This window comes from Lytechinus variegatus, chromosome 6 (genome assembly GCF_018143015.1).
Source record: "Lytechinus variegatus isolate NC3 chromosome 6, Lvar_3.0, whole genome shotgun sequence".
NCBI classification, from domain to species: Eukaryota; Metazoa; Echinodermata; class Echinoidea; order Temnopleuroida; family Toxopneustidae; genus Lytechinus; species Lytechinus variegatus.
The window spans coordinates 15,878,766-15,893,250 of record NC_054745.1 but is presented as its reverse complement, the minus strand read 5'-3'; the positions used below and the strand labels follow the sequence as shown (position 1 = coordinate 15,893,250).

General features: G+C 36.5%; 1 protein-coding gene across 1 annotated transcript; it reads left to right on the top strand.

Annotated features, from left to right (window-relative positions):
* The first annotated feature begins 5,595 nt into the window (after positions 1–5,595).
* LOC121417582 (transforming growth factor-beta receptor-associated protein 1-like) lies at positions 5,596–14,241 on the top strand. The gene is made up of 5 exons (XM_041611317.1): positions 5,596–5,607; positions 8,879–9,094; positions 9,413–9,573; positions 10,547–10,619; positions 13,311–14,241. The coding sequence occupies exons 1-5, from the start codon at positions 5,596–5,598 to the stop codon at positions 13,647–13,649; spliced, it is 801 nt and encodes a 266-aa protein (XP_041467251.1). The 3' UTR covers positions 13,650–14,241.
* The last annotated feature ends 244 nt before the right edge of the window (positions 14,242–14,485 follow it).

The window sequence follows — 14,485 nt, the reverse complement described above, 5'->3', positions numbered from 1 at the left end:
TGTACAAAATAGTACTCGTAAATTATACTTTTTGGGGAAATATTTATTTTCTGCTTGTTGCTTTGGTAACTATACATTACATTTCAAGTTTTCAACCACATTTTTTATTTATATTATGAATATTAAACTTGGTATCGTACTAGCCATGATCTTTACCAGTGTAATAATATTAATAAACATGAACTTTGTATGTTTTAGACAAAAGTCAAGGCACTGTCACTTATGACACTTACCATACCACCCCCCCCCCCCACCCCCTATATGCACAGATTTGGGTTGAAATGATTTAAAGGTCGAGTCCACCCCAGAAAATGTTGATTTGAATAAAAGAGAAAAATCAAACTAGAACAAGACTGAAAATTTCATCAAAATTGGATCTGTAATTCAATTCAATTGATTTCCTTTTTAAAAAGCAACAATATACAGTGTATACAAATCAGTACAATGTTCAATATATCTCAATATTTGTATAGTGGGGGGTCACAAAAAACACAAATGATGGGGCTTATTAAAAATTAAAGTTAAACACTTTAACATTTTGCTTATTTTTCGCAAAACAGTGATATGCACAAATCAAACATGCAAAAGAGACAGACGATGATATCCCTCACTACTAGTATATATTTTGTTTTTTATTGTTTGATACTTTGAATAATATAATATTTCATTTTAAATTACAGATTTGACAATAAGGACCAACTTGACTGAACCATATGGTTTCAAAAAATGCTAACTCACATGTTCAGGGAGGGATTAATCATTGTTTCACTTGACAATGACGAGAAAATTAGAATATTTCATATAATGAAATACAAAGAAATAGTGAGTGTGTGTTGTTATCAATCTCCTCATTTACAGATCGACCAGGGCGTGCATATAACTGTTTTGTAAAATTAAGCAAAAATTTAAAATGTAATAAGTTTCTTTCTTTACATCTGACTTTGATGAAATTTACAGTGTTATGCTTTTGGGATTTTTCTCTTTTTATTAAAATCAACTTTTGTTTCGGGGGGGGGACTTGTCCTTTAAATGAGGCAATTCATGCACTGGCAAAACAGATTGCATATAATGTGTGCATTGTATGTATCATTGTACTAAAAAAATATGTATTTGGCATGTTTAAACAAACAAGATGATGGAGTTTACCCTTATTACACTCACTGGTCTGTATTCTGAAGTAGGATATAACTTATACCCCTTTCATAAACCCAATTACAATGAAATAGGCAGCTAATAGCAGCATAATTTGGTCGTAAAATTGGAGGAGGACAAGAGTTATCCGCATTACTCTGATGCTGCTATTATCCGCATAATAGCAGCATCGGGACAATATTTTGAGTTTATGAACGCATTTCCAAATAATGCAGATAATTGCCATGGTGCGGTCACAAGGTCACCCTTTTCCAACACAACCGCATCGGAGGGGGCGTGTCCAGTTGTCATGGCGATTATCCGCCTTTTTCAGGACGGGCGCTCGTAAAAATAATGCGGCTTATTTTCGGAGTTTATGAACGCAATTTTTATTGAATTATCCGCATTACTCTTAGGCGGCTAATTGGGGGATAGGTTTATGAAAAGGGTATTAGACCAGTCTCAGTCTGTGCTAAAATTATGGGGAACCTAAAATTAAAAAAATTCTTTTTACACTGTATTTTTCTTATGTCTACTATTTTGCTTCATTTTGCCTTCATAATGAAGAAAATTACTTCAGTTAACTGATCATTTCCAGAACAATTTGAGTGTCAAATGAGTAAATAAAGTAGATTTGTACTGTTAGGGATCTGTGCCCCTATTGGCTATCCATAGTTAAACCAGAACCTTAAACCAGTGTTTAACTTTAACCTGAATTCAGAAATATGGGCCAATTAGTTTGTTAATTTAAGTCTGCATTGCAGTTGGAACAAACACGATGGATGGCATATGTTTCAAAGTCTGATTTGATTTCTAGATAATAGACGACTGTGTTTTTCTGTAGATTTGAAACCTCTTCGTCATTTTTTATGACTCATCTGGCAGGGATTTGAGAGCTTTTATTTCCACAAGTAGTGGATAGAGGAGAATGGGGGGTGGCCGTTGGCGGAATCAATAATATTTTGATAAAAAAATTGAATCTGATCCAGTATTCACTGATATATTGTGCATTTGTCCATAATCTACCTGTGGAAGCGCCTAGGTGTAGCAGTTCTGACTCTCGCCTTGTAATCAGAGGGTCGTGTGTTCGAATCCCACCATGGCCTAGCGCCCTTTGGCAAGGCGTTAATCCACACTTTGCCACTCTCCACCCAGGTGTTAAATGGGTACCCGGTAGGATGTGAAAGCCTATATGTAGTATGCCTAGCAATTGAGTCTTGGAACTCTTGTTGGAATGCTCCCCAGGGAGTGGAGAAGGTGCATAGATTGTATGCGGGCATGCAAGGATCCGATGACCGGGGTAATAATATGTCTGTAAAGTGCTTTTTAGAGACGTTCCCGATGTATTAAGCGCTATATAAATGCGGAATATTATTATTATTACCTGGAAATTGATCTTGTTAGGCAGTATGACACATCTTCAGTGGATTGGGGTGCCTCTCAAATAATTTTCAGGTTATTATTTTCAATCACAACTCAATTGAAATCATTATCAGGACAGGACGAGGCTTTTGTTCAATCTAAAATTAAAAAAATGTTTGCAACATGCAAAAGATATATATATTTTTAGGTACTACTTTTCACAAATTTATGCCTAAATCTACAACACTGGATAGGGTTTAAAGCCTAATGGTCAAGTCCACCCCAGAAAAATGTTGATTTGAATAAATAAAGTAAAATCAAACTAGCATAACGCTGAAAATTTCATCAAAATCAGAATTAAAATAAGAAAGTTGACATTTTTAAGTTTTCATTTATTTTTCACAAAACAGTGATATATATGCGTAACTCGCTGACATGCAAATGAGTCAGTAGATGATGTCCATAACTCACTATTTCTTTTGTTTTTTATTGTTTAAATTATAATATATTTCATTTTTACAGATTTGACAATAAGGACCAACTTGACTGAACCATATAGCATTAAACAATGCTCATTCCACATGTTCAGAGACGAATTGTTGTTTCACTTGACAATGAGGAGAAAATTAGATTATTTCGCATTTCATGTAATAAAATACGAAAGAAATTGTGAGTGGATGATGTCATCAGTCCCCTCATTTGCATACCGGAGGATGTGCATATAATTGTTTGGTGAATTTAAGCAAAAACTTTAAAATGCCATAACTTTCTTATCTTACATCCGATTTTGATGAAATTTTCAGTGTTATGCTTGTTTGATTTTCCTCTTTTTATTCAAATCAAATTTTTGTGGGGGTGGACTTGTCCTTTAACATTGGGATGAATGGGGATTTCCAAAGTTAGATTTTTTTAGTTTCCAGGGCTATTTGGAGCATTATGAGGGCTGAATCCCCACCTTTTCGCAAATCACTTTTATCCTTCATTCATGTAAAAAAAAATCAAATTTTCACCCAGCATAAACACTTTATATTCCTAGAAATTATCTTCAAACTTTATATGACCTCACAGTTACTTTAAAAAGATGCACTTAATGCGATACTTAAAGCATTTATATTGTACCAAGGTCAAATTTATAACAGACGAGACAAAATCACGGATTAAGTTTAACTCAACAGGGTGTTTATTTGATTTTGGTTAATTAGTTTCAATGGTTGTCTGTGTTAAGAGTTGTTGTGACGCATTCCTCTCCCTCTTTGCTTAGGTGACCATGTGGGAAGCTATTTCCCCACCCACAATGAAGTGCACCGGTCCGTGGTAGATGCCTTTGTCCCGTGTCAAGGATAGCTGTGGGTGGAAGGTTCCATTAGACAATACGGGGGTCATGGTTGAGGGGTTATGGATAGCAAGTTATCTGATGGGGCTTTTTTTATATTTTGTTATCAACTTGGGCGAAATAAAAATTACTGCTTTATTTAATTGTTAGTAGTGCATGAAGGCGGAAATATATTAGCCTACATGTTGCTGCATGTCTTCATGAAGCCACTGCTCCCAAAAACACCACAAGTTTGGATCTGACACAAAATGTTTTATTAAAGGGGAAGTTCACCCTGAAGAAAACTTTGTTGTAAAAATAGCAGAAAAAATATTGAAAAATATTGGTGAAGGTTTGAGGAAAATCCGTTAAAGAGTAAGAAAGTTATTAGAGTTCAAAGTTTTGGATTTGTGACGTCATAAACGAGCAGCTGCCCCATGTGTTATGTAATATAAATGAATTTCAAATTCTGTATGGTTCCTGATGACTTAATTTTGTTTTCTATTCATGGTCGTGTGTGAAGTAATTTGTCTATTGATATACAAAAGGTACAGTGAAAACCATTTTTCAATTTTCTGAGAAAATGACATTTCATTGATTTTTTACCATTCGCTATGTAGGAATGCTGCTCGCATAGACGTCACAAATCAAATAATTGATATTCTAATTACTTTTTAATTATTTGATGAATTTTTCTCAAACCTTCGGCAATAGTTTTTATTATTTTTTCTGCTATTTTTACAATAAACTTTTTGTCAGGGTGAACTTTGCCTTTAATACATGCACATGGGGTCAGTCCAAAAAGTTGGGGCAAGAATTGTGACATGGGGGTCCAAAATTCAACATAAAAAATAATGAAAGTAATATACATTTACAGTAACAGCTATTTACACTTTAATATATTCCACATAGGATTTGCTTGAAATTTCTTTATCTAAAATTTTCTGGGGTGTGAAGGAGATTGATAAATACCTATGTTACATGGACACCATGTTGGTGAAAGTTTTGTATCTTTCTCTTTATCTGCAAGAAATAGCATGAGAACGATGATTCAAAAGCAGTAATGTCACCAATGAATAGCACCTGCACAGCAAACCAACAATCATCTGGTCATGCCAATCATTTATTTTTTTAGGGGTGGTGGGGGGCGGGGAAACATATATCTATCACTTAAAGTTTGCTTGAAGTCTATTTCTGTTTAATACAAGAAGAAACTTTTATTGTATGTGCCAATCTTGTGTTTTCTGACTATGTGACTTAGAGCTAATAGACTTTGGTCAACTCTACACTCCTGCATAGAGTAAAAGCAAATTTCTTCATGCCAGTTTCTCTACTCCTTTCATACCAGCATTACACTTGGGCATGGTGTCCATGTAACGTAGGTATGCATATCCTCCAAAAGTTGATTTTTTGAAGTTGTGATTGCCTTTTTAATACCTTGGTTGCAAAGGGATCCCTTCAAAGAAAAGAAATTTATTTTCATTATAGATCTCTGTAATTTTGTTAAGCATTATTTTGCAACATGTATTACCTATGTTACATGGACACCGTGTCTTTGTAACATAGATATTACCCAGTGACAAGAACAGTGTGTTTATTGGCCACTAAACAGTACCTAGCTTTATTAATGATTTGTAAAGTCATAGATACATGTAAAACCTCTCAAAATCCATATTATTGGGAACAGTTCAACAGGAATTTATGCAGTTCTGTGGCACTATGGCCGCTACAACACAATACCTATGTTACATGGACACCATTACAAAAATCAATACCAGACAAAAGTGTTAATGTTGAATGCGGTAAGAACCACATGCAAGTAACTTTATCATACCTAAGGATATTGTAATGATGGATTTTGGTGAAGCTGCCCCAATAAAGATTGATAGTCATCAAGCTGAATACCTACGTTACATTTTGTATGAGGACACAATCCCGACACAGCAAGGTTTGAACAAGAAATGCAGAAATTACCAAACATTCCTGCTATCATGCTATATGTCTTTGGGAAGGCTCTTTGACTCCATAGACACTTTGGCTCTTCTTAGTACTGAAATAGAAAATATCAAGCAGAATACTTATGTTACACCCTTTTTACATTTGGACACCACATGTAACGTAGGTAATGACAATTTTGTGACATATCTTTAAGAAATATTTGGGGGTTGGTACAAATTGTTTTGGGGGACAAGCTTGGCCAAGTAATAGTGTTTACTTAGGTTGTGTTAAAATTGGTAGTTACTCAAATAATGTTATCAATACTCAAATAATGTTATCAATACTCTGTCATGAAAATAACATGTTTAAATGTCACAGAAAACGAGGGGAAAATGACAGGAGACACCAAGAAATAAGTACAGTTTAACACAAACTTGCTTACTCAGGAATCATGTGTAGTATTTCATGGTGGTAGCCTTCCAAGTACATTCATACACAACACAAAATTTGTTGGTAAGAACAAAACACTTAGACAAAAAATGTCTTGCAAATTGAAAACTGCACACATAAGCCATGTGCCCCAACTTTTTGGACAGACCCCATGGTAAAATAAGTGAGCCAATTGGTACAAAGAGACTCACTTCTGTAATATAATGATATCTTTTTTATTGATAATGAATATATGGAATATATAATGGAAACATTTAAAATGTGTTTGCTTCATAATTGACATGACACAAAATCGTAATTAGAGGAGATATACAGAGATGCCAAGTTCAAAGACCCGCTACATGTATGCGTGAGGTTTTCTGTGAATCTGAGTGAGATGTTGCGTGAGACAGTTGCGTGAGACAGAGATTTGAGGGGATGAACAAGAGTCCAAAATGCTTGAGTCTCACGCATAATGTGTGAGGCTTGGTAGCTCTGGATATACCCCTGGGGGCCATTTCATTAAGCTGTTTGTAAGTTAAGAGCAACTTAAAGAAGTGAACCTTTCTTACGCGCTTAACCATTGCCAATGAACATATACCATTTTCCACAAGAGAGGATCACCAATCGTTCTTAAAGTTGTTCTTACGAACAGCTTTATGAAACACCCACCAGTTTTGAAGCATAAAAATCCAAATCACCCCAGCCAGTTATTTAAGTATCTAAACATGAGAAAAATTAACATCAATGGATTTCTATACAATATGCCTTTGAAAACTTTATGAAATACAATGATTTCATTCCAAAGGGTCTACTACAGGCAGAGCTGCTCTTACGTAATATCACAGCTGCTGTTCGTCCAACCCTGTCTCAATGCTCAAGGCTTGCCTGATGAGGCGATTATCGGGCGATACAGGGTCGATAGTGCTTGTCAATGAAATATCTTGGATCCTCTAACGTGGCTTTTTGAAATAGGTATTATATCGCAGTTCAGATCGGAGCAGTGTTCGTCTCGCAACCGAGGGTTTGACCTATAATGACAACCATGCAGGCATCAAGTAACTAATTTATTTTAATCATCTATGTCTGAAATATCTTATTTTCAGTGACTGCAGGCATATACCCACCAACACAATGTAAGCTAAAACTTGGAAAATAGGGTTCATTTCAAGCTACATGTAGGAGATCTATTGGCATTTCTTTCAATTTCATATATTTTCAATTAGAAATGCTCAAATTTAGTTAGGGATTAAACTTCTTACAGTGTATCTTGACTTTGAAAAAATATAATTATTTTTGGTACCATTCAGCTTGCACCCTAGGAAAGTTTTATTGAACTTCTATCAATCCCATTTCATGACGTCTTTGAAATCTGTGACTGTTCAGAGCTCATTAGGATTTGAGTCACACTTCCTAAATTACAACTAGAGAGGGAGACATTTCATTAAATTCTTTTGGGCCTTTGAGTTTTCCTTGTAATTACAAATAATTAGTACACATGCACAATGAGTGTTGTAAAAAGATATTTTCAGCTTCCTATGTATACAAATGTGTGTACATTTTTATGTGTCTGTCAAATTCAATTAAATATTTCTAGAACCTATAGCTACAGATTGTAGTCAAACTAGAACTGTTTGATAGCTATAGACCTACTGTGTAGTACTTGAACAGATTGAGACTTTTATATTAAAAAAAATAATAAAAAAATAAAAAAAGACAGGTGTGAGTTTTGACTTGTTCTTGATTCTCAAGCATTACAAGTTTACAATGCAAAATGTGTGGATTGAGACTCATTATTTTGCATGGAAATCCTCTACAGATGAGTTTCTGCACTGTCACCACTCCCTTGGGAACATTCCAACAAAAGTTCCAAGACTCAATTGCTAGGCATACGATATACATGTACACAATTATAGGCTTTCACATCCTACCAAGTACCCATTTAACACCTGGGTGGAGAGTGGCAAAGTGTGGATTAACACTTTGCCAATGGACGCTTTTGAGAGAGAAAGCGCTGTAGAGAGTAAAAAAAAGATTATCTAGTTCCTTATTCATTGGCACCCAATTACTCTCAACTCCAGGGCCCGTTCACATAAAACTCTTGCCAGACTTGATTTTTGCCATAGCAAAAGTCTGGTGAAAACCATATTTATTTGTTAGAGTTTCAAACTCAGTCAAAATGTCATTGCAAATTGACTGTGGCCATTTTATAAGCAGTGGAAAACTCCAGCAGTTTTTTCATGCAGTAGTTTCCTTATTTTTGCCGTAAAAAAACTCAGGCACCAGTTTTGTGCAACAGGGTCCAGCTGTTTAATGATAATAATATAGGATATTTATATTGCGCACATATCCACCTTGTTAGGTGCTCAAGGCGCTCCTGTGTTACCCGGCTAAGCTAGGCGTTCATAGCGCACACAGCTTCTTAAGGAATCATTTCCTACCGGTCCCCATTTACCTCACCTGGGTTGAGTGCAGTACATTGTGGATCAGTTTCTTGCTGAAGGAAATTACGCCATGGCTGGGATTCGAACCCACGACCCTCTGTTTCAAAGTCCGAAGACTAATCCACTGGGCCACAACGCTCCACGCTTTAAAGGCGCTTGGTGCATTTTTGGAATTAATAGCACCGGATATCAATTCACCTCAACTGGTTGGATTCATACGTGTATAATATCAATGTTCTTTGTCCTGTTTCCTTTATTACAGAAAGAGAAGTACCACACTCATCTAGCCGTGCTGTACTTGGACCAGGTCCTGAAGATGAAGGCTAGTCCAGACACAGTTCCTCGATTAGACCTGGACCTGGCTCGGTCCAAGCTGCGGCATTTACTCCAGGACTCTTCCATCTATCGGGTCCAGCTTATCCTGGGGAAGGTCAAGGAGACGGATATGTACGCAGAATGTGCAATACTCTATGGAAAGGTACATACAAATAATACACGTCATCAAGGGCATAAGTAACAGTATGTATAATTGTATTTATTGTCCAATATTCTATAGAAATGTACCATATAATATAAATATTACAAATCAAGGGCTTTAGTAAGAATTATGCACACTAAGTATACAGAATGTGCAATTCTGGTACTCGATGGAAAGGTATTTTATACAAATATTACAAATCTTATCATGAAGCAGGTCCCAAATCATAATGATCATGATAGTAATCATGTTTTCACTATCATTACTATCATCACAATGTGTTTATTGTTATTATGCTCGTCTTTTCTGATCGTTCAGCTCGAGGAGCACGACAAAGCTCTTCGGATCCTGGTCCACAAACTCCAGGACTACGGAGCGGCAGAGAACTACTGCGTGGTTAATTCCAAGGACCAGGACCAGGCCTACAGGAGAAGACTGTTCCAGCTCCTACTCACTGTGTACCTGGACCCAATGGAAGGGTGAGTACTGGTAGCATCACCAAGGGCCTAATCCAAAGGCTTCAATTTTCTGTTTTCTAGAACGCAGATTCTGTATTCTTCAGTGACATTTTCTACACAAAAGTGGGAGAAGAATGAAAATGCAAGTGTTTACATGTACATGCAGAAGTATACAGAGAGCTTAATATGTATGTAATATTTTGTGGCACAGTCAAAATATATGACAAAGCAATTGCATATGTAAATTGTAAAAGTCTTTTTTAAATTGTAAATAGTTTTATTTAACACACATAAGTATAACTTATTTATTATCCAGTGACACGTTTCAAACATATGATAGAGCAATCGTGAATGATGAAAATCTGCATTAAAAAATGTATGTTTAAATTTACACACACAAACTGTATACAACACAGAGCTTATATAGTTTTCTGTGACATGTTGATGTCAAATGATAAAGCATTGGTGTGAAATGTTTTTTAAAAATAAATAGTCCTCCTGCATCACTCCTTTCCTTTAGCAAGTCACCTATCTCAATTTCCACACACTCCCCCAGGTGTAGTAAATGGGTAACTGGTAGGAAGCAATTCCTGGCATGCTTGAGCACATATTCAGGGTAGCTGTGGTAAAAACAGCTTGATACTGTAGTATGCAGCACTTAGAAGCATTGTATTTAGCAATTTATAAATGTTGTATATTATTGTTATCATGATTTTATCATTATTTTAACCAGTGTGTTGGCTGAGTTGGAGAGTATCCGTCACACAACCGGGAGGTCAGGAGTTCATGCCCCGGTTGCATCAGACCAATAGGCATTAAAAGATGGGAGCTGCTGCTACCCTGTTTTGTGTTCAACACTGAAGGGATATAGGTGCTGCTTAGTGACCGTTGGGCCCATGATCTGTTGAGCAAAATGAATTTTCTGAGTACTTCTATTTCAGATTTCTATTTCAAGCAATAAAATTTTCCATTTTATTTCTTTTCATTAATACAGTAAAAAGGATTCTCTTCTGGCTCCTGCTATGAGTCTACTTAACAGTCCAGACGCAGATTTTGACACGGTCAGGGTAAGTTCACTCTTCATGATGATTTATATAGAGTTTTGGGAAATGCTTTAACCCTAACCAGGCCAGGGCTTTCTTGGCTGTTAGAAAACCGGGGGAGGGTTGAATCAACACCCCCTTGAGATCTTGGCTGCCAATCGCGTGAACGTCGTGAAAATTGACATGATAATAGTGTGAGATGTAATCTAGAAGGTTGTATGGTTAATTTTTCCAAGGGACAAATAGTTCTTGCTAATTTTTGCCTAAAATCGTAGGGGAAGGCAGGGTAAGTGAGCATAGGAGCAAGTTGAGCCACCAGCCCCAGGCCAATAATGAATGAGTCAGACATAGTGGTGGTGTCATGTATTGATGACCCATAGCATAACCCCTAACCCCACCATATTGTTTTCAACTTTGAAACAAAAAGTAGTTTTTTAGAGGGAAAAATATGAATTTCAGCCAAAAAAGTAAAAAAGAGTGTGAAATAGATAACTGCTTTATACACACACACGTCTTTAAATATAGTAAAGACATGATAACAACATTGTTAGTCCAGGTATGGATCTTCATCCTTGTTATAGTGTTTTATATGATGGATGCATAATAAATGTGTGGATACAAAATTATCGCATTAAGTTCGGACTGGGGTAAGTTGAGCCAAACAGCATGGGGCAAGTTGAGCCATGGTAATTCTTATGGTAATGTATCTTAAAAAACAAACAAACCATAAAAATCGATTGAAATGCAGGCTGAAAGGAGCGAATTTACATGACTGCTCTTTTCCTTTTAAAGGACGTTAGTATTTATAGAGAATTAGCAATTGAAAAGACTTTAAACAAAAAATTAACATGCTGGTTTTCCCCCCATACATTTTGTACATATTTTTTGTGGCTCAACTTACCCCATATATGGGGCAAGTTGAGCCATTTGACATCGGTTTTTTCAAAGGTCACGATGACTTTCATTGTGGGGGTAGAAAGTTATATGTAGGTGAAAAACATTTCCCAAGGATCAAATTTAAAGGCAAGGTACTTGTTTCTACAATGGTACTAGTCATATCAATTCTAAAATGCAAAAAGTGTCACAACTTACCCCGCCTTCCCCTACTTATTGCTCTAATTCACTAAAAAACCTCCTAGAATGCTAATTTTTGGTTTGTTCTTTATATCATTGCTAACAATTACTATGTAAAAAAATCTTGGTTTGAAAAGAAATTTCTTATGTATTTTATTGTTTTATGAATTTCTTATTTTATTTCTTTGTTTTTTTACCTTTTGTTTTTCATTATTTTGAGGCAAAATTTATAGCAGAACTTTTGAAGCATAATTATGCTAAAATCAATATCAGCTTAGAGGGCTTTGGGAAATGCTTTCAAAGCTTTATAGAACCTGTAGTTGCAGCGAACATTGATATTATGCGAAAGTCTTTCAATTAAATATGAACCAGGAGCCACCTTGAATCCTCATCAGATACTCACATCGTGGAGCTATTCCATAAAGCTGTTTGTAAGTTACGAGCGATTGGTGATCCTTTCTTTTAGTAAATGATGTTCACCATTCATTGGTGATCATGAAGTGCGGTTACAGAAAGGATCACAAGTCATTCTTAGAATTGTTCTTAACTTACCAACAGCTTTATGAAACTCCAACCTGGCCAGTGTCCTAACCCATAATGCATCATTCAAAGCAGTGTAGTCTTGTCATATAAATCCACTCAAATGGTAACACAATAAATCACTACCCATTACATTCATGCTGCAATAATTACGTTAGCAAGTACCTATAAACATGGACTTTTCTTGTCAAATACATTGACGAGATCCTGAGTTATTCATTGCATGATTTCCTCTGATTATATGTTAATATTTAACCCTAAAACTCGCGGGGTATTTTAATTCTTGTCATTCCCGGGGGGGGGGGGGGGCATTATGGCCCCCCCTTAAGATCTCGGCCGCCGATTGCGCGAGCGACGCACGCTGCTAGTGTGCGATGTAATCTACAAGGCTGTATGGTAAAATTTTCCAAAATAATGAGATTTTATTTTATACGAATTAATTATGCTAATTTATGCATAAATCATACTTTTTGCTCTAATTCACTAAATAAAGCTAGAATGCTAATTTTTGGTAGAAATTTTCTTTGTAGCATTCTTAACAATCGTAATTCAAAAAAACTTTGGTTTGGAAATTTCTTATGTATTTTATTGTTTTATGAATTTCTTATGTATTTCTTTGTTTTTTTACTTTTTGTTTTTTATTGTTTTTTCAATGGAAATTGTTCCAGGCATAATTCTGATCATAAACAAGGCAAAATTAATTAAGTTTAATCAGTAAAAGTAGAAATAATGATACACATCAATTTTGGCTAAATACACAATTTGCATTGGATTTGTACATGAAATCACGTTTATGAGCAATTTTGGGTCTGACATGCACTTGCATAATGTTGCGTAATGTCCTAACCGCGTACCCAGGCGTCACAACTTTGGTCTCAAAATTTGCGTGAGACTTGAATGTAAAAAGTCAGTGAGCTGCAAGGTGAAAAAATTTCGCGCAGCAGATATATCGCGAAAATTGTTGAAGGGGGGGGCCATTATGGCCCCCCCCCCCCCCGGAGAATTAGGGTTAAAGAGAGCACAATGCCCTTGTTGCAATTACCAAAATTTTTAGATTTTGATTGTATGAAAACTTTTAAATTTTCTTAATATTGATTTCAGGTTCTTCAACTCTTACCCGAGACCTGGTCCGTCGGCCTCATCTCGCGCTTCCTCTCTGAGGCGATCCGCTCCAGCACACACGGCAGCCGAATGTCTCGCGTGGAGCACACCCTGACCCGGAGCGAGAACCTACACCTACGAAGCGAGATCGTCCACAACAGCCGCTGCCTCATCCCGATGAACGAGGATCGGACGTGTCAAGTCTGCCAGAGGCCGTTCAGCGAGCCAACGTTTGTGCGGTATCCGAACGGGGTCATCACGCATACGCAGTGCGCGAGGAATAAAGCGGTGTGTCCGGTGACGGGAAGGCTGTTCAGTACGCGCAAGGAGTCGACGTGATGAAGGTTGACCCGATACAAGTGCTCTTTGAGACTGTGAACTCTGAATATTCCTCTTTCTAGGATAGATGGATTTTTTTATTTACACAAATGGTCACTGACAACTGTTTAAAGCTTTTGAATTTTCTGCATCTTATTCAGGGTTCCCATAGTCGTGGTAAATCCTGGAAAAATTTGTGGTCAGGGAAAAGTCAGGGAATTCAGAAAATATGGGAAAAGTCGTGGAAATGTCATGGAATTGCATTTACCTGTTGGCTATGGCATCTTTCTAGTTTGTTGTGTCTCGCAACTCTTATACACTGCTATTATAATTGGCGTTCATGATTTCCATTTTTCCCAGTTTGGTGACATCCCAAATTAGACATAATTCCCGGAATGTCACAGGAAGTCATGGAAAGCAGCTATTTAGTCGTGGAAAAGTCATGGAATTTTGTTTTCAAATTTCTGTGGGAACCCTGTTATTGACTCATATCAGAACCAATTTGTCAGTGAAAATTGCCGACAAGATGTTTGGGTCAGCAGATACTATTCAACACCTGGGCCCTGTTGTACAAAGAGTTACGATTGATCCGATTAATCACAACTATGGACGGCCAGCAACGTCAACATCTATTATGCATGTTTGTTCAAAATATTTTCTAGCTGTGATGTATATTCATGCATTCATTGTTTTCTTGAAAATTCACTGCGCTTCTCTTTGCATAAAAAGGACATTGTGCAAATTTCTCGTAGAAAAAATTATGACACTGATGGATTTCCATAGAGTTACGATTGATTGGATCAATTGTAAGTCTTTGTACAACTGGGCCCAGAGCTCAACACAAACTGCCGAAAGTA